Genomic DNA, 22,929 nt, shown 5'->3' with positions numbered 1-22,929 from the left:
AAAAATAAATTAATTAATATAATATTAAATATAAATTATTATATTTAATATATTTATAAATATTAATATATATTTATCAGGGTTGTGATTGAGTAACTTTAAATATATACTCAATAAATATAAGTAATTACTCATTGAGTTTGAGTATGAATAAATATTCATTAATTATTTCACTTTTAATACTCATACTTAATGAGTATATACTAATACTTATGAGTATATTGAGTATATTCACGATAATAACTCATATTTAATATTATATAATTAAAAACAACTGAAAAGTTTTATATTTTATAAAACATTAATTATTTAAATAATTATAATAGTTATAAATAAACGGTTTTATACGTTTTAACGTTAAATAAAGGGTAATATAAATATAATTTTAATTATATTTTTAAGTGTTAAGTATAATGAGTAATACTTAAATATTTATAAGTATCGTTAAGTATTTAAAAATCGGATACTCATATTAACTCAAATTTAATAAGTATTCGAAAATTTAATATTAATACTTATAAATTAAGTAAATACTCAACTTAATATTAAATACTTAATATTAATCTCACAGCCCTGATATTTATTAAGTATAAATATTAAAAGTGAAATCATTAATAAATATTTATTTATATTTAAACTTAATAAATATTTATTTATATTTATTAAATATATATTTAAAGTTATTTAATTATAACTTTAATAATATTATTATTTTAAATATTTAAAAAATAATTAAATAAATATTTAATTTATTATATAATAAAATTTTAATATAACGTATTTAAAGATTATATTATTTAATATATATAAATAATAATTTAGTTTTAAACTTTTTAAATTTATAAATATATTAATTAAAGTATAATATTTAAATTTAAAAATAAACGATTTTTTTATAAATATTTCCGTAAAAATATTATATTATTAATAAATTTTATTATAACGTACGTTAAATATTAATGTAATAATATATTTTAAATTTTTAAATTTTTAAAAAACGATAACGTTTATTTTAAATTATATATAAATTATTACTTTTTAAAACGTTTATTAAAAATTTATTTTTAATAACGTTTAAAACTTTAAAAAGTAAAACGCCGAATAAACCGTTTAATTTACAAGTTAAATTTATTAATTTATATTAAAATTTATTTTATTTTTTAATAATTTATTTACGTCCGTCAATTAAAAAAACGATCCGTTTATTTATTACGGGTTAAGTAATATAAATAATTATTATAATAAAAAACAAAGCGTAATTAACTTTATTTATAAATAATAAACGTTATAATTAAAAAAAAACTTTTTTCCTTTTTTTTAATTTTAAATTTTTCGTAATATTATAAAATTTATAATATAATCTCGATCTTTTTTATAATACCGTAATATAATTTAAAGTTTATATATTTTCGTTTAAAAGGGCTTTTATAATATTTTATTAAAATAAATTTAAAAAAAGTATTAACGTATACCGTGTTTAAAACTTTAAAATTATTTAAAACGAAAATTACGGATAAAACCGAATTAATTAAAATCTCGATATTAATATATTGAAACCGATTTAATAAAAAGAGCGTTAAACGCGAAACGAAACCGTGGTTTAAACCGCGCACGACTTTATCGTTTTTTAATAAAAATTTTAAAAATTTAATAAATATATTAAATTAACGTTAAAAAAGCGAATTAACGTTACGTTCGCGTTTCGCCCGATAAAGTTAATTATTATTAAATAAAATAACGGTAACGACGGAGATTTTTACTTTTTAAAAAACATTTTTTTAAACGTATCGAAAATATATACTTTCGATATTATATAAACTTTTATTAAATAAAATATTAAAAAAAAAGTTAAATACTTCGTTCCGTATTATAATAATTAATTTTATTTATCCGTTATTAAATTCGTATTTATTTTAAAAATAAAACGTTAAATATAATTTTAATTTAATAATATAATCGATATTAAAAAAGTAAAAACGATAATAAATACGAATTTAAAAGTATTTTTTAATAAAATTAAATTAAAAACTTATTTATTAAAAATTTACCATTAATAAATTAAATAAATTATTTACGTAATTAAATTTATTTCCGTTAATATAAAAATATTCGTTATTTAAATTAATATTATAACGAAAAAACTTAATAAACCGATAAATAATAACGACTTTAATATATTTATAAAAACGCTCGGAATTTAATAATAAAAAATTATATTATTAAAAAACGATTTAAAATTACGTTATCGAATTTTAATAATAAATTTAAAAAAAAATTAACGTTTTTAACTTTTATAATAATAAAAACGATACCGTTATTTTTAAATATTAATATTATTAAATTAAAAATAAATTTATCGTTAACGTTAACCACTTTATTAATAATTACGCGAAATTAATAAAAATTAAATGACGTTTAAAAAGCGATACTTTTTCAAATTTTATATTTTATTTTAATATAAACCATTTTAATTAAATTAAGATTTTTAAAATATTTATAAAATATTTATAATAAAAATATTATAATTTAAATTAAAAAAAAAGAGTTAAATACCGTTTTTTAAAAATTATAAATACGTAATAAAAATAATTTTTATAAATTTAAAAATAAATTTATTCGTTTAACCGAAAAAATTAAATTATTAAAAATATTTTTTTTTAAAAAAGAGTTTAAACGTAAATTAATTATTAAATTTTAATTAATATTTATTAAAATATATTTAAATAAAAACGTAAATTTTTATAAATACGTTACCCGGGCCGCCGAAGCGTCGTTAAATATAAAATAAATATATATTTAAATTTAAAAAATAAATAAAACACCGTCCGTTTTATTAAAACGAACTTTAATTAAAATTTTATAAACCACGAATAAACTTATTAAAAACGTAATTTATTACCTGAAACTTTTATTTAAAAAATTTAAAAAATTAATTAAAAAAGGCCGATATTTTATTTATAAAAAAACGGGATATAAAACTTTTTAATATTTAAAGAATTTTAATAAAATAATCGACGAAACTTTATTAAAAAATAAATTAATTTATATTACGGTTATTATAAATAAATATAAATAAATTATTTCGAATTATTTTAAAAAAAGATTTAAAAAAAAGGAAGTTTTAAATAAAAAACTTTAAAAAATTTAACCTCCGTTTTAAAATTAATGTTATTTAAAAATCGTGAATATATTTAAATATTTTTTAATTTTTTTAATTTTATATTAAAAAATAAACCCTTTTTATTTTTTTATACGGTAATAAATAATAAATTGTTTTTAAATATAAAATTCGCTTTTAATAATATAAGAGTTAACGGTTAGTTTTTTTGTAAATTTACCCTTTACGCGACGAATTATAAAATATTTATATTTAAATTTAATTACCGATTTTAATTATCAATTTATTAACGGATTTAATAAAAAGATTATATAAATAATAAATATAATTCTTTTTACCTTTTTTTAAATAAACAGTGAACTTTTTAATAAAGTTTTTTTGTAATTAATATAAAATACGATATAATTTTTAAAAAAATAATTTAAAAAATATAATATAAATATAAACGTCCGAAAACGTAAATTTATTTTTTATTAAATTTTTTACGTTTTTAATTAACCGATATTTTTATAAATAAAACCGAAAATTAAATTTTAAATACGTATAAAAAGTTTAATAAAGATATTAAAAAAGGGGATATTTATATATTCGTTTAAAATAAAATAAAAAGGTAAAAAGTTATATTGTTTTTAATAAACGATTTTAACGATTTTTATTTTTTTATTTTTTAAAAAAAGACTTTTTATTATTATAAAAAATATACCGGAATTAAAAAAAATTGTTTAAATAAAAAGACTTTATTAAACGATTATTTAATAATTAAATTAAAAATTAAATTAAATTTAATAACGAATTAAAGAATTAAAGAATTAATTAATATTTAAATTATAAATAAAAAAAGTTTAAATTTAATTTAACCGTTAAATAATAACTTTTAACCTCGTAAAAACTTTTATATTTAAAACGATATATAAAACGAAAGATATATCGGTTATAAAACGAGTTTTAATAAAAATAAAACGTTAAAAAGAAAGGTAATTAAACGGTAAACGGAATTTAAACCGGGTTAAAAGTAAATATTTAAACCGTAATAAAAATAACTTTTATATTTTATAATAAAATGTTATAAAATAATATAAAAGTCGTATATTAAATATCGTATTAATTAAAATAAAATTATTTTTTTAAATAATTAAAAAGTTTAATTAATAAATAAAAGTTATTTATTTATACGAAATAAAAAAATAATTAATTATTATCGTAATTTTAATTAAAATAAAAAAGGTTTATATTGATAAATTTATAAAAAAATTTAAAATAATATTACGAATAATTTATATTACGGTATTATAAAAAGGATCGAGGTTATATTATAAATTTTATAATATTATAAAAAATTTAAAGTTAAAAAGGAAAGGAAAAAGGAGCTTTTTTTATAATTATAACGTTTATTATTTATATATAAAATCGATTACCCCTCGTTTTTTATACCCTTCGTTTTTTATTATAATAATTATTTATTTTAATTAACCCGTAATAATTTAACGTTTTTAATAAAACGGTATTAAACGAATTATTATTTTTACGATTTCGGTTTAAGTATAAAATTTAATTTAAAAAGGATTTAAATAAATTAAAATATAATTTATTATATAAAATATCTTTTAAAAAGTTTAAAGTTTATTATAAATATATTTTAAAGAATTTAAAAAAGGTTTTATTAAATTTAATTTAACGTTTTAAATTATATCGATTTTTTTTATATTTAAAATTAATAAAAGGTTACGATTTTACGTCGATTACCGGAAATTAAACGTATTAATTTAAAAGTATAAATATCCGTTATTTTTAATAAACGAGATATTAAACCGAATATTTAAAACGAAGATATATATTAAAATCGATATTTATTAAACGTTTTATAAAATACGTATAAATTTAAATAATAAAAAGTTAATGACTTTTTATATTTATTATAAAACGTATAAATATAAAGTTTTATCGTTTAATTTATTTAACGGACTTTTAACTTTTTAATATTAAAATGTTAATAAATTATTTTAATCGTAAAAAATTATTACATTACTTAAATTTATATAAATACCATTAATATTAATTATAAATTTAAAAAACCTCGTTTAAATAATTTAAAACTCGGGTTTATTAATATTTATTTATAATTTTATTACTTTTAATCTTTTATTATTTAAATATTTATTTCACGTAATTTTCGTGTTTTTCCACGTTATTAAAAAGATTAAAATATTATTTATATAAATATAATAAAAATCGTTTAAATAATTTATTAACATTTTAATATTAAAAAGTTAAAAATACCCGATTTATATTATAAAAGTATAGTTTTTTTAAGTTTTTATAATTTTTACCGGCGTTTAATTAAAAAGTTTAAAAGAATCGTTAAACCGTTTACGAATTTAATTAAAAAGGATTAACCTTTTAACTTTTAAATAAATATAAAACTACGTTTAAAAACTTAAAATACCGATTAATATACGTTTTAATTTTAACCCACTTTTTATATAAATAAAATATTAAAATAAAAATAAACGTATTAAACGGTATATTAATAAACGTAATATTTTAATAAAACGAAACGACGGATGTATAATATCCAGTTATATATTATTTAAAAAATTATATAAAGTTTTAAATATAATTACGGGATTAATAATAAAAAATTTATAATAATAATTAAAGTTTTATAGTATTAATAAACGGAATTAATCGGGTTATAAAATTTAAAACCCTTTTTAATAATTATCGATTATTAAATATTAAAATACTTTAATATAAAACGATAATTTAACTTTTAATAAATAAATAAAAAATTATTATTATAATATAATTTTTAAATTATTTACCGACCGGGTTCGAAAAATATAATCGTAAATATATTTTTACGTTTAAAAAAAGGGTAAAATAAAAAAGTTACGTATTATAACCGTTTTTAAAATAATAAATATAAACGAATCATTTTTATTAAAACTTTAAAAAACATTAAATAATATTTATATTTTAAACGAAGATTTACTTTTTTTTAAAAGGGTTAAAATACGTTTTAATAAATTAATTATTAAAAATTATCATTAAAATTAAAGATTTAAAAGTATATAAAAAAAAGGGTTGAAAATTAAATTAAAAATTTACTTTTTTAAATAAATTATAGATTAATATCATATTAAAATAAATTTATAATACCGAAAATAAATAATTTATATATTAAAATAATATAAAAAATATATAAACGTTTTATTATAAACCATTTTAAAAAAATAAAACGCGGAAATTATTAATTACCCGTTATTAATAATTTAAATAAAATATAAAAATAAATACGTTTATAATAAATTATAATTATAAACTTTTTTAAAACCTTTAAAAATAAAATACCGGGACTTTTAAAACCTTTATTTATATTTAAAATTATAAGATTAATATTAAGTATTTAATATTAAATTAAATAAATACTTAACTTATAAATATTAATATTAAATTTTTAAATATTTATTAAGTTTGAGTTAATATAAATATCCGATTTTTAAATACTTAACGATACTTATAAATATTTAAGTATTACTTATTATATTTAACACTTAAAAATATAATTAAAATTGTATTTATATTACCCATTATTTAACGTTAAAACGTATAAAACCATTTATTTATAATTATTATAATCATTTAAATAATTAATGTTTTATAAAATATAAAACGTTTCCGTTATTTTTAATTATATAAATTTTTTAATAATTAAATTAATTAATATAATATTAAATATAAGTTATAATACAATAAAAAGGTTATAATTATAAAAATAATTAATAAAAAAGTAAATAAATTTTATAATATTTATTTAAATTAATTATAAAGTATTAAAATAAATAAAATAATAAATAAATATTATTAAAAAAGATAAAAACGCCACTTTTAAAACGTGGGTTTACCCAACCACGTAAAAATATTATATAAATATTAAAATTAATTATAAAAACCGTTAAATAAAAACGTAACCGCCCGCGTAAAAAAAATTAAAAAATATAAAATAATAAAAAGTAACGAAGTCGTTATTTAATTTTATTATATTTAATATTTAATACGTATATTTAAAATATATTAAAATAATTTATTATAAATAAAATAAAAAGAAAAATAAATTATTTAAATATAATTTTAATTTTTTATAAAATTAATAAAAATAACTTTTTATATATTATTTTTATAATTTTATAATTTATATATTATAAATATTTAATATTAATTTTATAATTTTATTAAAAATAATATTAAAAATATAATTATTATATTAATTAAAATTAAATATATTATTTAAATTTTATAAAATAATAATAATAAATTTTAAATGTTATTATTTAATATTATAATTTTTTTATAAAAATATATAAATATTTAAAAGAAAGAATATTAATTTTATTAAAGTAATTTTATATACCTTTATAAAAGGATTCGTATTTAAAAAAATTCTGTAAGTATGTCTGTGGGGAGGCTAGGTACGGAGACTGACTGATTATCGGCGGTCGGAACCTTTAAGTTCGGATATCCCTTATTCTAAACAGGCGAGCCAAGAGGATAATGACATTCGACGGGAGACCCGCGAGATTTCAGGGCGACGGCGGAGGCTAGGGAAAAGCGTTGGACCTCTCCTCGTACCACTGGCCGCGGTATCGTAGGGTAATGTAGACCTCGGCGAAAAAATGATCAGCGTGGGCAACGCCTTTTTCCTTTGAATGCGCAGGAGAAAAGCTCACAACTTCTCTTAGAGCCCGTGCCACCTCCCATCGTTATGCATTCTGACCTTGCTGTGTCACGCAAATGTAATGGACCCTGCTTGGACACTATTCACCTTGGGCATGCAAGATGGCTATACTCACACATGCGTCCCCGCGCTGGTCCATCCCTTGACGGAACTCACCCCACTAGTCGGGACTTGCCAAATCGAACCCAGCCATGGCTCTTGGCAAAGCTCAGGCATCTAGCCGTCGCAGGGTTGAGTCGCAGGAACAATTTTCATGGCGTCATGGCCTCTCAATTCTGACAAGATTTCATATAGAGAGCTTGACTCAGACATTCATAGTGACCGACAAGAGTGCAGCTGTACACGAGACTGGTACTGAAGCCACCAGCCCTTGGGATGAAGGGCCTGGTTGAGGTTTCCGTCTAGTCTGTCAACCTTGCGTGTTGACGAGAACTGACAGAAAGCCGGGCATTACGAAAGACTGTTCCACGGTCCGGTTTATCGCCTGGCTTACCCTGTTATACACGGCGTATGTCAAGGCGACTTCTTAATTGACCTAGCGAGCGAATAAGTAGCTAAAGGACCAAAGGACATTTGGCACTGAGCACTAACTACGTCTGGTTGATCGTTAGGGGGGAGATGCACATGAATATACGCCAGGGGGTGGGGAGGAGGGATAATGGCGCTTGATACAGAGCTGGCAGCTTGACTTTGACATGTTCACTATAACGATCATTTCCAGAAAAGGGGAAGAATACCACAGAAACCACACTCATCTACTCTCGAAGGGACAAAGTTGAGCCTCTTTATTGAGTGTCGATAATTGGCCTGTCGGATGCCTCGTCGCTGGTCTTGTATGCTAAGAGCAGCCCAAAGTGAAAGCCAAAAACAATGATCAATTCGAGGGGTAGTCAAGGGCGGCAACAGTGATGGGTTACAGGGCTTCATTCTCCGTCGCCTGGTTTATTCTCAAAGCATGACCGACCTCGGTACCAGTGCTCACTCTCCATAGCATCCGCTCAGTCACGCAACATCCCCGCTCTACGTTGAACATGGCGACACGACCGGCGCATGTATTGTTATAGCGAGGCGTACCCTCCTACTCCAACTCGGATTCGCTTTACGTGATTTTGTTCCACTCGATAACGCCTCAACACACTCGATAACGTCTCAACATCTCATAAACGACGGCACGCCAGTCTCCATGCGCGAACCTCGAGAAACAAGGCTTGTCCTCTTGATAGGAGTCTGCGGCCCGATGGCCCCAACGAAGACATGCCGATCTTCCCAGTTGCTGTGATGGGAGCTGCACCATTCTGACGTCTACACACACACTGATTAGCAACAGAGCTTCAATCTACAATCAAACGAGATGTAAGGAGATAAACGCGGGCGGTGTTGAGAGACAGACGGTGCCAAGGCGGGGACGGACCCCGCCCCGCCCCGCTCATCGCCTATCCGCCCACCACCATCCTTGGAGGTCAAAGACCGACGACACTTTGGGAAAGTTTTCTGCCGCGCTGTGTACGAAGCGCAACTCCCACTCCTCAGACTCGCACAGAAGCCCCCGGCACGGACAGTACCATGTCAGGACAAGCAGGTGGCGAGACCGGTAGGCCCCCTTCACTCTCCAGACGACGACGACGCTCGCCGATGCACACCGGTGCGGCGGCGGACAGCCACCGACTGACTGGCTAACACTGGGTCGCATGCAGTCAATCTCGACAGCCTGAGCGCTCAGCAGCTCAGCCAGGTCAAGAAGCAGCTAGACGAGGAGCTCGAGCACCTGACGTCGTCCTTTACACAGCTGCACGCCGCCCAGTCGAAGTTTCGCGAGTGCCTGCGCTGCGTGCAAAGCGGCAAGTCTCCCGCTCTCCAAGGTACGTTTGCATGCCCGAAACCCCCCCTGTCCGCTGCCAGCCAAGGCGAGGGAGAGATACACCCAGCTCACCGTCCTGCGCCCCTCCCGCAGAGAACAAGTCCATCCTCGTGCCCCTGACAAACTCCCTCTACGTCCGAGGAAACCTGTCGAGTGCCTCCCACGTCATCGTCGACGTCGGTACCGGCTTCTACGTCGAGAAGGACATCAAGTCAGCCTCCGAATTCTACAACGCCAAGGTCAACGAACTGGCGGACAACATCAAGGACCTAGAGGCCATCATCCAGCAAAAGACCAACAATGTTCGTCTCATAGAAGAAGGTCAGCCGCAATCAGCACTGCGACACCCCTCCCTTGATCTCTCTCGTATTTTGTACCAGGGCTAATGTCTACTCCCTATCTAGTCCTCAGACAGAAGATGGCCAACGGTCCTCAGCCACAGTCCCAGCAGGCATGAATCGGCATGTACGCGCACACTAGGAAACCAGCTGCAGAGGCAACAGGCGGATTACAATGGAAAAAGACACAGCCGCTCGGCATGGAGGAAGAGGTGCGGTCCGCCGAGGAAGCGTGATTCCGGGACACGACCATGCCAGCATCTTTGCCGGCCCCTGGGTTTGGAACACATTGGCGGCCCCGTCTTTTCTGGTGGCCATCAACACCCCGTCCTGTCACCCGGCTGAGCTGTTGGCCTTCGGGGGAGCAATCAGCGACCGCCCATCGTGTACGGGCTAGACTAGTTGGCTGGGCTGTGGTCCAACGGAGGGTTGGCCGAGTTTCCGGGTGTCTGGTGAAAGGGCATGCTGGATGTCCTCTAGGACGTCGAGGAAGGCCTGTACTCTCTCCTGTCCGCTGCGCGCTACGTAGTCCTCCTGGCCGCCATGATCCTGGCGGAACAAATGCTCAAGCTCAGTGCCCCATCCCTGTCCAGTCCTTGTGATCTCGGAAGCTCGTGTATCGCTCCAGTCTTCGCCGTATATCGTGATGCCGAAGGTCGTCACGGGGTCCACCTCCAGGTTGACCATGGCCGAAGGGCTGTCCCACTGGCGACGGAGCACAAATTCGACGGCGTAAGGGGCCGGGTTGTACCGGAATCGGAACAGACTCTGCATGGCCACCTTGTCGAGCGCCGTAAATACTTTGTCCTTGTTGGCAAAGTATAAACATGGGTAGTGCTCGTCCTTGTCGCCTTCGCCCGTGGTGAACCGAATGTTGGCTCCCCGAATCTCAGACTTCAGAGCCTCGAACCCGATGGTCTTGCGCTGCTCGTTGACGGTTTCGATCTTCCAGTCCAGTGGCCTGCGTGAGCGGTGTCAGCTGGTGTCGCCGTCATACATAACAAAAGACCTACTGATCCAGGCAAAGCGTTCTGAAGTCCAGCTGCTTGCCGATGCTCCCCTCCATCAGCTCCAGGGCATCGATGTTGGAGACCTTGAAGTTGCCGGCCCCACCGTCCAGCCCGGCGTTGCCCAGGGGTCGGAGCTGGGCTTCAAACTTATGCTTCTTGGATAGTGCCTCGAAGACAAATACTGGACCGACGTCTGCCACCGACAAGACAGCCATGTCCTCGGCAAGGAAAGAGTCCGTGTTGGTCTTGATGGCATTGAGAATTTGCATAGCCTCACCCAGGCCTCCGACCTGTGTCATGACCTGGCTTTTGGTACGACTCTTCTTGACCAGATCCGAGAAGACGCCGTATGTGAATTCGGGCTCGGACCGTCCTTCCTGCCGAGGGTAGGCTAGAAGATGGAAGTGGCCAAGTCGCACGCGCAGATTGACCCTCTCCTTGATACGGCCAGCCTTGCTCAAAGCCGAGGCCAGTTGCTGGCGGAGCGGGCCACCGTAGCTAGACTCGTGCTGGGCTGCAGCACGCTCGAGCGAGATGCGGGGCTGGGAGCACGGCAGCATCGTTGGGCGTGCGGAGCCCGAGGCCGGCAAACGGGCGAGCTTGATTTCGACCGAGCCCAGCGGATATGGCGGCGGCTTCACGAAGGCCGCGTCCAGCCGGACTGTCTTGTCGAAGATGATGTTGTCTGCACAGGTGCGGGCCTCGTCAAGGCACTCGTGGGCCAAGTCCACGGAGGGCGCGCGGATCGCGAGGTATCTGGTTGGCCCTTGTCCCTGAATGTCGAAGAAGACATCAGAGCGGTCCTTGGCAAATTCCAGCATTTCCCCGTGAACGGCCTCGATGACGCCGGCGGAAAGCTCGGCAGCATGGGAGACGAAGAAATACGCATGGCCGGCCGAGCCAGGGCGCTGGATTGGGCCCAACTGAGTGCTCTTCCGGTGAGCAGCCCAGTGGTCACTCAACTGCTGCATGGGTAGGCGGACCGGCTGACGGGGGTCTTGAGAAACTGTCTGGGCGGCAAGATCGCGGCGATTGTCAGCTGCCGCGGGAACTGAGCCTGTGTCTGTCAGACTGTCCTCACCCGGCTGACCAGCAACCTGGGCTTGGAGTACTGGCCGCTCACTACTGACATGGCTGTTAGCTGTCTGCAGCCTATGGCAGTTGAGAGTGAGGGGAACTTTTTGTGGATGGAACGACTCACAAATTGATAAGATCATCCTCCTGATCTGCCATAGCGAGGGGCGGTAGCATAGAGCCAAGCGGCTGCAAACAGTCGATACAAGACTCTGGGTGTGGAGCGTACGAGTGCCTGGATTCAGGACACGTGGTGAACGAGTGACGAGAGCGGGTGACTATGAGAGTAAAGGACGAGGGGCTGGCAGAGAGGTGGGTTACATAAGGAGTGCTGAGATGGGTGAAAGGATGTGCACCTTGGGTCGACTGAAAAGGGGAAAGAAGAAAAAAAAAGAGGGAGGAAAAGGAACACGGGTGTCGGGCAGGCAGGTCCAAGGTGGAAATCATGTCGCATCCAGTGAATTTGAGCTGCGGAGCTACCTCTCGACCCGAGTGGGTTGCTGTCCTTCGTTTGGCGGAGCATATAGTCGGCGACGAGACGACATGAACGAAACAACGTGACGACGTGGCGACTACCCCCGCGAACGCTGGGCAACTATGTGACCAGCACAGCCTAGACGTCCACGCTCCGAGACGAGTTTGCGCGCACTGCCCGCCTGCCGACTGTTCCATGGATGGCCAATATGGCCTGGTAGCTAGCGAGATCAGCGCACTCACCACCGACGCAGGAAGAGAACAATGGGGACGCAGCGAGAAAGCGGCAGCACAGCCCATTGTTGGCCCAAGATCTAGTCCCTCGGGGAATCAACATGGCGAACAAGACGTCAGGACAGTATTTGGGTTCTTCAGGGTTAGGTTCGCTCGCGACTGGCGTATCGAATGCCTTGGTTGGAGAAGTGTTGGAACCCTAGTACGGGCTGAAGACTGCTACTGGCTAAGTTAGAAGATCTGATGCGACTTTATGAGGCGTGTTTGGCTGGCCACCCGGGAGTCATTGAAGCTACTTATATGTGAGATAAGAGACAAGAGACTCAGATAGACGCATTGGTGGCTACAGGTCTTGCAGTATATACATGTATAGGACGTGTACTCCGTATACACTTACACACTTACACACTTACACACCCCCACGCATACGCCCGAGTGGAAATCTCACACAACCATGACACCCCAAGACAGTAATACAGACAGGAGCATCTGCCATGAAACCTGAGATCACACACGAGGAAATACCACCTAATGCTAACTGAAGCGTCGCAATCCAGAAGGGGGGAACTGGCTCAACTACATACATAGATGGTATGGCACTTTTGATTGGGGTCACGTGACGTCGCGAGGCGCGTTTGTTCCCCAACTCAACCCAAAACCACCAAACCACCAAACCACCAAACCACCAAACGCGTCGCGCGTCAGGAGCCGAACCATGCCAATTGGCTTCGTCTCAGGACATCATTGATCCAAAGAGCCAAGTAGCACTAGTAGAAGCACCACACCCGGCCACTCGGCCCTCTCCCGCCCCAGACGCTTCCGCAAGAGCCCTTGCCCACCCTCGCCGAACGCGCCAATCGACGACACCATGCCGCGCCCAAGAGAGTCAGCTTTCCCCCCGGGCATCGCCAGGGATGACTCGGATGACGAGCTGGGTGACGAAGATCACCCATGGGAATGGATACACCAATCAGCGCGCACCACATCCCCGTCCCAGGACAGGCCCGAGGCCACCCGGAAGAGGAAGCGCGAGCTGGACGAAGCGCCCCAGGGGAGAATCGTCGGCGCCCGCATGGGCTCCTTCGAGTGCTACGTGGGCGACTGCGTTCTTCTCAAGGCCGAGGGCTCGCACGAGGCCTGGGTCGGAATCATCACCGAGTTCCTCGACAGTGACGAGGATGGCGACAAGGCCGCAAACTTCCTCTGGTTCTCCAGCGAGAAGGAGATCAGAAACCGGGACAAGAAGAGGACAGATGCGCTCCAGGTACTGCCGCACGCCATCATACCGCGCGTACGAGAGAGTGTGTGTCGAGACTAACGCCGACTTCCAGAGCGAACTGTACATCACACCCAGCAGCGATATCAATCCGTTGGCATCCATAAACGGGAAAGCGACAGTTCTGTCACACCGCAGGTTCTTCGAGAGGTATCCGAATGGACGTATTCCCCGCACCTCGCCGGGTTACAACAAGACCTTCCTGTGCCGCCGAGGTTGCAACACCAGGACGGCAACATATACCGACGAGCTCGTCTGGGAGGATGTGTACCAGGGCCGCGAGGAAGACATTGCGCCCCTGCTAGAGCTCGTCGAGTCGGGGACTAGGGCCACCAGGCGAAGACGCAAGGCCGACGACGGTGCACTGGAAGCCGCGTTTATCGCAGGCCATGAGGGTGACGTGGACCACGACGGTGATGACGATGGTGCGCGGCAGTCCCGACGGCCTGCAGCCTCCACACCCCGGAAGAAGCAGAGGACTACCAAGATTGTCACCCCGTCGAACCGGAAAGTCGTGCTCAAGAAGGCCCTCGAGTTCACCCCCCTGGCCACCCGAACGCTGTCCCCTAGCCACCACCAGAACTCGCCCTTCCAGATAGCCCGCGCGCAGCTCCATGTCGCATCCGTGCCCACGAGTCTCCCCTGCCGAGAATCCGAGTTCTCGTTGGTGTATTCGCACCTCGAGGCCGCCATCACGGATGGGTCTGGCGCGTGCATCTACATCTCCGGTACCCCCGGCACGGGCAAGACGGCGACCGTTCGCGAGGTGGTGTCGCGGCTTGACGAGGCGGTGCGATTGGACGAGCTGGACGACTTCATCTTTGTCGAGATCAACGGCATGAAGATCACGGACCCCCACCAATCCTACTCCCTCCTCTGGGAGGCGCTCCGGGACCAGCGCGTGAGCCCCAGCCAGGCGCTCGACCTTCTCGAGCGCGAGTTCAACAACCCGAGCCCCCGTCGGGTACCCTGCGTGGTGCTCATGGACGAGCTCGACCAGCTGGTCACCAAGAACCAGAGCGTCATGTACAACTTTTTCAACTGGCCCGGGCTGCGCCACTCCCGGCTTATTGTGCTGGCCGTGGCCAACACCATGGACCTGCCCGAGAGAACGCTGAGCAACAAGATCAGCAGCCGCCTGGGCCTGACACGTATCACTTTCCCCGGCTACAACCACGAGCAGTTGATGAAGATCATCCAGTCTCGTCTCGAGGGCGTACCCGGCCACATCGTCGAGCCCGATGCCGTGCAGTTCGCCAGCCGAAAGGTTGCGGCCGTCAGCGGAGACGCCAGGCGTGCCCTCGACATCTGCAGGCGGGCGGTGGAGCTGGCCGAGGCCGAAGCCAAGGGGGCCGACGCGTCGGAGCCCTCGACCCCGAGCAAGAAGAACAAGGACAGCGCCACAGCCTCGGAGAAGAAGAAGGGCTCTCGGGGCCGGGTCACCATCGCGACGGTGAAGCGGGCCATCAACGAGGCCACCTCGAGCCCCCTGCAGCAGTACCTACGCGCTCTCCCGTACGCCTCGAAGCTGGTGCTGGCCGCGCTGCTGGTCAGGAACCAGAGAACCGGGCTTACAGACAGCACGTATGGGGATGTGCAGGAGGAGCTACGTCGGGCACTGGTCCTGGACGCCAGCAGCAAGCGGGTCAAGCTACTCACGGCTGGGCCGGAGGCAGATAGCAACGGCATCCGGCGCAAGCAGGACCTCACGGCGTTGAGTAGGGCGACAGGAATAAGCGCCGCTGCGGTTGATCTCACGGGGGCTGGGATCATCATACTGGAAGGTCAGAGGCCAGAGAGGCCCAGCAAGATTAGGCTTGCGGTGGGTGATGAGGAGGTCAAGCTTGCTTTTCGTGACGACCCCGAGATCAAGGCCTTGGGTATAGCTTTCTAGTGTACAAAAGTAGAGACCTTGCTCAACATGGGTTCGACTCCCCCCAAAAAGGGGGGGGGGGGGGGAAATTTGATATATAGATACCCGATAGATACCAAATCCTACCCTTGGGTGTGTGAACTACAAACACCGCTACCACGTAGTCCATCCAACGTTCTTCCCCCGTCGTGGCATTATCCGCTTCCCTTCCTTTGCTGTCCAAAATTATCCCCGACGCGAGATGATTTGCCCCCAACTACGCCCCCTTCTCTTTTAGAACTTTTGCCTCCCTAGTGTAGGCTTCCACTCAAGCGGGTGTGTTTCGGGGGTGGCCTTCTCATCCTGCTTCCAAATCTTGATGGTCTTGTCGGCTTCACCGACGATGAGTCGCATCCCCGTGGCGTCAAACGTCGAGCTCATGATGCCTGCCTCGGCACCCAGGGAGCCGGGCTGCGCGATGGAGTCGAGGGACTGGTAGCGGTGACCCGACTTCCAGTCCCAGAAGCTCATGGACCCGTTGTCGCCGCCCGAGAAGAGCACCTCGTCGTTGCAGGCAAGCGAGTTGATGATGGCGTTGTGGCCGTCAAAGTTCTGCATGAAGGCGCCCTCGGGGCACTTCCACTGCTTGATGCTGCCCGTGCTGGCCGAGGCAAAGGTGAACTCGCTGGGGTGCAGGGCGAGGGCGCGGACGCCCTTCTTGTGGTGGGTCAAGACGCCCATGGTCTTGCCGGCGGCCAGATCCCACATGCGGACGGTGGAGTCGAGAGAAGCGCTGATGACCTGGGGGTCGGCAGCCTGGCACTTGACGTCCGCGACGGTGCCCTTGTGGCCCGACATGACGTGGATGTTGCTCCGGGTGCGCATGTCCCAAACCCGGACGGCGCCGTCGCGGCCGCCCGTCACCAGCACGTCCAGGGTGGGGTGCAGCGCGAGGGTGTAGACGCCGCTGAGGTGGCCGTGGTAGTGGCGGATGACCTTGTTGGTCTCGAGGTCCCAGCACTTGACCATCTTGTCCTCGCCGCAGGAGAAGAGGTAGGGGTGGCGCGGGGAGACGGCAAGCCCGCGGACGGTGGAGATGTGACCCGTCAGGGTCAGCCTCAGGTTGCCGGTGGCCAGGTCCCAGATCTTGATGGTTCGGTCGCCGGCGCCGCTGGCGAACCACTGGTTGCCGGGCTCAACGGCCAGGGCGCGCACCCAGCCCAGGTGGCCGGATATGACCCTCATGAGCTTCCAGGGCGGGTGCCAGTCGGGCCTGACCTGATTCGTCGACTGTGCGCGGGCGACGCTCAGCTGCGTGGACTGGGTGCTGCTGTTGTTGTTTCGGTTGGTGGAGGTGAAGGGCGTCTTGGTCCTCTGGACGAGGGCGGTCGAGCTGCCGGCGGCGACATGGGGCGAGGTGGGCGTCCTGTCGGCGATGCCCTCGATCAGTTTCTGCGTCTTCTGGTCGTCCTGTGCCCCCGGGGCCGAGGACGAGGACGGGGTGCCGTCTGGCCTGGCTTTCTTCTTCCGGGCGCCGACAGCAGCGGCCTGCTTCTGGGCTAACGCCGGCGGGAGGTCCTTGACGTCTGCGTACTCGGCGTGTAGGCGGACGGAGAGGGCGGCCTTCTCGAGGTCGGCGTCGGTGCTCAGCCTCTGGCGTTTCCTGGCGATGCCATTCTCGACATGGGCGAACAGAGTCTTGGACCTTTCAGCGTTGGTAAGCACCAACGACTCGAGGTCGGGCATGGCGGCTCGCTCCTCTCTCTGTCTGTCTGGCCAGCGGTGGTCGCGACACGGGCGCGGGCGGGTTCTCAACGCAAAGCAGTGCAGCGCAGTGCAGCGCCGTGTCGTGCCGCACAGGTGCGGAAGTGCTAGGCCTCTGCAGTTCCGGGGGTCCGGATGCAGAGAGAGCAGTGGGATATCGTGTCGCGGGCGAGCAGGAGGCGTTGAAGGTGCCGGGGCTGGTGACAAGGTGACGAGGCTGCGTCCGCTACTGGAGTTCTGGAGTTCTGGAGTTCTGAGCCAAATCGCAGAGACGGGGCTGAAGTTTTAGCGGACTTTTGTTGCAGACAGGGTACATAGTACACAGTACAGCACTGAGGTGGGCTACCCAAGGCACTGGAGTACCTAAACTCTAGCGAGGTACCTAGGCTGTAGGCAGTAGGCTCGTGGCAGCTAAACACCCCGGTAGAAGCATATACCCGCCAAACCCCAAACCCCAAACCCAGGCGCAAGTTCTCGCAACGCCCTGGCCCCGCCGCCGCCGCCCCCGGTCTGCGTGACGAAGGCCAGCCTGGAGCGGCATGGTTGATTGATTGGTTGATTGATTGGTTGGTTGATTGATTGATTATTCACGATGAGATCAATCAGCCCTTGTCTGCGGGACAAGTCAGGTTTCCAGACCACCAGAGGAAAACACCCCATCTCACTCTTGGCCCAGGAGTTTCCCAACCTCTAGCGGTATAACCTCATCTAATTAACTGCTTCATCCGGCTTCGTCATTCCACCCCGGGAGCCCATCGGCGATCCAACCATCACCTATAAGCACGGTTATCCTGTATTTGAGCCAAGGTCTTGCTGTAAGTGGCCGGCTACAGCACCTCTGATCTGTTTGGATGTCCATGTAAATGACAACCAAGCAAGCACGCCTTGTGGCACACCGCACACCAACCAACCCAGAATCCTCGGCCCATTCTCCATCTCACCTGAGTTCCCTAACTCGGGTACTCAAGTTAAGTACTTACTCGGCTTCTTGAAAACTCGACCCCCACACGGCGACCATGGACCCGGATCAGTCCAAGTTTGCAATACACGCAGCAGCCCGCGAGGGCAGACGTAAGGCCAGCCGTGTACATGCCCCCCCGAGAAGAGCCAACCCCATCGCTGACTTTTCGTCGGGCCTAGTTGCTGCGGTTGAGTCACTGCTCAACGTAAGTTCCCATCTGCTGTACAGGGCACTCTGCACGCATGCAGCCCGGGATCGACACGGCGCAGTCTTTTGTTAATGATATTCCTGATTGCAAAAGGCCGACCCCAAGAATGCCCGCAGGCAAGATGATGACGGACGACTTCCCATCCATTGGGCTGCGTCCTCCAACCAGCCCGAGATCGTCCAGCTCTTGGCACAGCAGAAGGACTTTGACCCGGACGTCGAGGTGAGTCGGCTTCTCCCCGCGGCATCTGGGGCCAGGGGCCTCTCCCCCCTCGTGTGTTGCACGCACCTCGAACTGAACGCGCCATGACAGGACGCCAGCGGCTGGACGCCGCTGATGATCGCTGCCAGCGTCAAGGACGGCGAGAAACTGGTCGCCATGCTCCTGGGATGGGGAGCCGATGTGAATCAAACCAGTAAGACGGGGCTACTGTTGCTGCCGGGCGAGACCACTCGGCACATGGAACGTACCTGCCCGTGGCTAACATGAGAGGCAGATAACAGCGGACAGGTTGGTGAAGAGCGCAATGGCGCAGTCTAGAGCGCGGTGCAATGGAACTTGGCTCACTGCGGCTTTAGACGGCACTGCACTTCGTCGCCTCCAAGAACAACATGGAGGTCGCGCGCATGTTTTTCGACCACAAGCCCCCGGCCTCGGCTCGAGTCAGGGACAAACGCGGCCAGTACCCCCTCCACCGTGCCGCCGCCATCGGCTCAGTGCCCATGGTGAACCTGCTGTTGAAGAACAAGAGCCCCCTGAACGCCACTGATACTGCCGGCTACACGGCTCTGCACCACGCCATGGCAGAGGGACACGGTATGAATTGACCCCTGGCGAGTCTAGAGCCCCCCGTACTGATGCCGCCGCACCCAGGTGATACTGCTGTCGCCCTGTTGAAGGCTGGCGCCGAGACGGGCAAGAAGGACTCGGACGGCTATACGGCCCTCGATCTAGCCCCGGACAAGGAGGTGAGTCTTGCCGGGCCCAGCACTCTGCCACGCAGTATTCCCTCTAACCACAACGATCTCCCCGCTGCAGGTCAAAAAATACGTTGCGCGGGAGGCCGAGAATGAGGGCATCGACTTGTAGAGTCGGAAAGGGGTGGTATAATATTCATGGGTTTCACCAGATTTCTAAGCCACCGCCCCCCACTTCTTCCCTCTCGTGGGCGGCCGACCTGGGGAGGACTCCGATCTACCTAGATGGATGGACCTAACTAGCCCCCTTCAAATAGTACAAAATATACAAGCTATCGCTCGCAGTGCCGAGAGCAGGGCCTGGTGCTCACTTGTGGGTGCGCTCGACCAGATCTCTGTACATTGCCTTGACGTCTTCCACGTCGGCACGGAGTTCGTCCACCAGCTCGCTCTTCTCTCCCAGCATCTCCAGTGTCGTCTGATATCTCTCATTGATCTCCACGACCTCCTTCTCGAGGTCCTCAACCTTCTTGGCCGCCGACTTGCTTGATTCTACTTCCTTCATCAGCGCGACGATCTCGGCCCGCGCCTCGTCCCTCTGTCCCGATATCCTCGACAGCTCCTCCTTGGCAGCGACCTTCTCGCTCTCCAGCCGCCGAATGGCGGCACTCATCCTCTCCACGAGCTGCACGGACGGGCCAGCGGCGATTGTCGAGACGGAGACCATGTCCTGCAGGACATGCTGCGGAGAGGCCGGGGTCTCCATGCCGTCGAACGTGTCTTCCCGGTCGAGGGGGTGCGTCGGCGATGCGATACTTCCCAGCTCTCCACCGCCGAGGATCGATGGTGGTGTCCCCCCCGACTGCGCAGAGGGCACGGAGAAGATGGAGGGGCGCGGCTGCTGTGAAGGCCTGCGGGCGGACGAGGGCCTCTCGCTGGGGCTGTGATCACCATTGCTCGAGGGAGCCGACGTCTTGCGAAGCTTGGTTGGGAAGTTCTGTAGCCCGAGGAAGTCACTGCTATAGGTGCGCTGCGGCGGGTTCAGGGCTGGTGACGCTGGTCGGCTATGATTTCGTAGGGCGACCTCATCTAACCACGGCCGGCGCTCGTTCCCCGGTTTGTCTGCCGTCTCCTCCTTCCACGCAAGCCGCTGCTTCTCAAAGTCGGCCCGGGCCTCAGCCAGCGCCGTCTCGGCCTCATCGGCCCGCTTACGGAGAGCTTCGATCTGAGTCTGATGATTTGATAGGTCTCGCTCAACACTGGGGAGCTTTGTCTTTGCTTCTTCCAGCTCCTCCTCCTGTCGCTTGGCACGGGAAGCCTTGAGAGATGTTAGTTGACCACGCTGTAATACATGGACAAGTCCGGTTTGGCTGTTGACGGGTACTTACAGACTCTCGGGCCTTCCTCCGCATTTCAGATTCTCTCCGTAGCGCCTCATCTCTCTCTTTCTCCAGGTTGGCAGCCCGGGAGAGAAGAGAGGCCTCCATACCCTGCCAATTCTCGCTCGCTATCGAGTACTGCGTCTGCAAGGTCTCGATTTGCCGCAGTAGTTTGGCCTGAGCATCGCCAACGGCTCCCGAGGAAGCTTCTTCGGCTGTGGCTCGCAACGATTCGAGCTTACTCTCAAGGATCTGTACTTCGCCCTTCAGTTCCAACTCAACCGCCCGGGCGCGTTCCGCCGCTCTTTCCAGCTTGTCCCGCAGCTCATTTGTTTGCGCCTTGGCCTTGTCCACTGCCAGGCTCTTCTCCACCTCCATGGCGGCCACGGTATCTTCCAGATCCTTGACCTTCTGCTGCCCGGCCTCTCTGATCTGATCGTTGAGTTTGCTTGTCATGACTTTGGCGCGTGCGGTTTCCTCCTGGAGCTGCGCCCTCAGGTCTGCTATCGTGGTGTCCTTGGATGCTGCTGCGGTCTTGGACTTGTCGAGATCCCTCCTTAGCTGACCTGCAGTCCTTTGCGCCTCATCCTTCTCCCGCTTCAGGTCGTCAACACTGCGCGCTGTGCCACGGAGGTTTGTCAGTTCGGCCTCGGCCTTTTGTCGCCATATCTTTTGCTCGTTCAGCTCCTTCTCGTCACCAGAAATCTGAGAGCGCAGCTTCTTTATGACGGCACGCAGCTTCTGCTCATTGCCGGACAGCTTGTTCCCTTCCTCCATCAGCTGGGCGACCTGCTGGTCCTTTTCGGCGAGCTTCTTCTCCAGACTGCCAGCGGGCGCCGCGGCAGCTTCCTTCTTGGCAGCCTCGGCGCCCTCACGCGCCAGGTACTGCAGCTTGGCCTGCAGGGCGTCGACTTGTTCTACATAGCCGTGAAGCTCCTCTTGGTGCTGAAGTTGGGCGTCCTCCAACGACTTGTCCAGTTCGGCTATACGCTTTTCGTACAGGTCCAACGATGTCACAATCTTCTCGCTCACGGACAGTGAAACAGGGACCGTCTCCTCCTTGCCTTCGGTGTTGGCAGCAGGCACAAGCATGGGGGCGGGCTCCGAGACGTATGGGCGCTCCTCTTGCGTGGAGGGGCGGGGCGAATCTACCGATGCTCGCTCCCCGTTCACTTTCGGCGTGGCGCCCTCGGGCTGGCGATTTGTGACATTTGGGGCTTCGTCCTTGGATAAGCTTGTCCGTGGCGACGGGACGGCACCGGGCGCGGGAGAGTCGGCCCTGGCGAGGTCGGCACTGGGACGGGGGCTGCGGTTCGCCGACGACAGCTCAGCTGATCTGCGGGCCGGGGACGCGTCGGTTCTGGGGCTCGCGGCACCTGCATTCTTTGCGGCAACGGCGCGGGCCAGGCGCTCTTGCAGCCTGTCGTTGGCCGACCTTGCGGAGGCGGAGGCGGAGGCGGAGGCAGGCTTATTCGCGGTGGAGGCGGCCGACGAGGGCCTCGAGGGCGGTTGCTTGGCGACAGGCGCTGCGCCGTCCTGCTGGTCCTCCTCGGCGAGGATTGTGTCGAGTCGAGCCTCGACGCCGGCGACGGCCTGGGACAGGAAGGAGCCCCATCTCGAGGAAGGCTTCGAGGGGGCCGACATGGCGGGTGTATACTATCATGAGTTGATGGCAGGCTCGGCGGTAGGGTCGGCGCAGTGCATTGTTGAACGGGGGGGTGGTGTGGGATG

The 22,929-nt window shown here is 44.1% G+C and overlaps 6 protein-coding genes across 6 annotated transcripts; 3 read left to right on the top strand and 3 right to left on the bottom strand.

The window, feature by feature from the left end:
* Window positions 1-9,416: 9,416 nt before the first annotated feature.
* JN550_013461 (uncharacterized protein) lies at window positions 9,417-10,168 on the top strand (the record flags this gene model as incomplete). Its single annotated transcript, XM_049312051.1, has 4 exons — window positions 9,417-9,444; window positions 9,548-9,712; window positions 9,805-10,032; window positions 10,116-10,168. 4 exons carry the CDS (start codon window positions 9,417-9,419, stop codon window positions 10,166-10,168), a joined length of 474 nt encoding a protein of 157 aa, XP_049164592.1.
* A 274-nt stretch (window positions 10,169-10,442) lies between these two features.
* JN550_013460 (uncharacterized protein) lies at window positions 10,443-12,292 on the bottom strand (the record flags this gene model as incomplete). The annotated part of the gene is made up of 3 exons (XM_049312050.1): window positions 10,443-11,010; window positions 11,063-12,181; window positions 12,261-12,292. The coding sequence occupies 3 exons, from the start codon at window positions 12,290-12,292 to the stop codon at window positions 10,443-10,445; spliced, it is 1,719 nt and encodes a 572-aa protein (XP_049164591.1).
* Window positions 12,293-13,709: 1,417 nt separating this feature from the next.
* On the top strand, window positions 13,710-16,011 carry JN550_013459 (uncharacterized protein; the record flags this gene model as incomplete). Its single annotated transcript, XM_049312049.1, has 2 exons — window positions 13,710-14,105; window positions 14,173-16,011. The coding sequence occupies 2 exons, from the start codon at window positions 13,710-13,712 to the stop codon at window positions 16,009-16,011; spliced, it is 2,235 nt and encodes a 744-aa protein (XP_049164590.1).
* A 252-nt stretch (window positions 16,012-16,263) lies between these two features.
* Window positions 16,264-17,715, bottom strand: JN550_013458 (uncharacterized protein; the record flags this gene model as incomplete). Its single annotated transcript, XM_049312048.1, has 1 exon — window positions 16,264-17,715. One exon carries the CDS (start codon window positions 17,713-17,715, stop codon window positions 16,264-16,266), a length of 1,452 nt encoding a protein of 483 aa, XP_049164589.1.
* Window positions 17,716-18,749: 1,034 nt separating this feature from the next.
* Window positions 18,750-19,991, top strand: JN550_013457 (uncharacterized protein; the record flags this gene model as incomplete). Its single annotated transcript, XM_049312046.1, has 7 exons — window positions 18,750-18,899; window positions 18,996-19,124; window positions 19,215-19,317; window positions 19,399-19,412; window positions 19,481-19,718; window positions 19,776-19,870; window positions 19,941-19,991. 7 exons carry the CDS (start codon window positions 18,750-18,752, stop codon window positions 19,989-19,991), a joined length of 780 nt encoding a protein of 259 aa, XP_049164588.1.
* A 195-nt stretch (window positions 19,992-20,186) lies between these two features.
* On the bottom strand, window positions 20,187-22,842 carry JN550_013456 (uncharacterized protein; the record flags this gene model as incomplete). Its single annotated transcript, XM_049312045.1, has 2 exons — window positions 20,187-21,137; window positions 21,208-22,842. 2 exons carry the CDS (start codon window positions 22,840-22,842, stop codon window positions 20,187-20,189), a joined length of 2,586 nt encoding a protein of 861 aa, XP_049164587.1.
* Window positions 22,843-22,929: the final 87 nt, after the last annotated feature.

The sequence above is a fragment of the Neoarthrinium moseri genome (genome assembly GCF_022829205.1).
Source record: "Neoarthrinium moseri strain CBS 164.80 chromosome Unknown scaffold116_Wmoseri_CBS_16480, whole genome shotgun sequence".
In the NCBI taxonomy this organism is placed as follows: domain Eukaryota; kingdom Fungi; phylum Ascomycota; class Sordariomycetes; order Amphisphaeriales; family Apiosporaceae; genus Neoarthrinium; species Neoarthrinium moseri.
The sequence above is the reverse complement of the archived record's forward strand: the minus strand, read 5'-3'. Positions and strand labels throughout refer to the sequence as shown.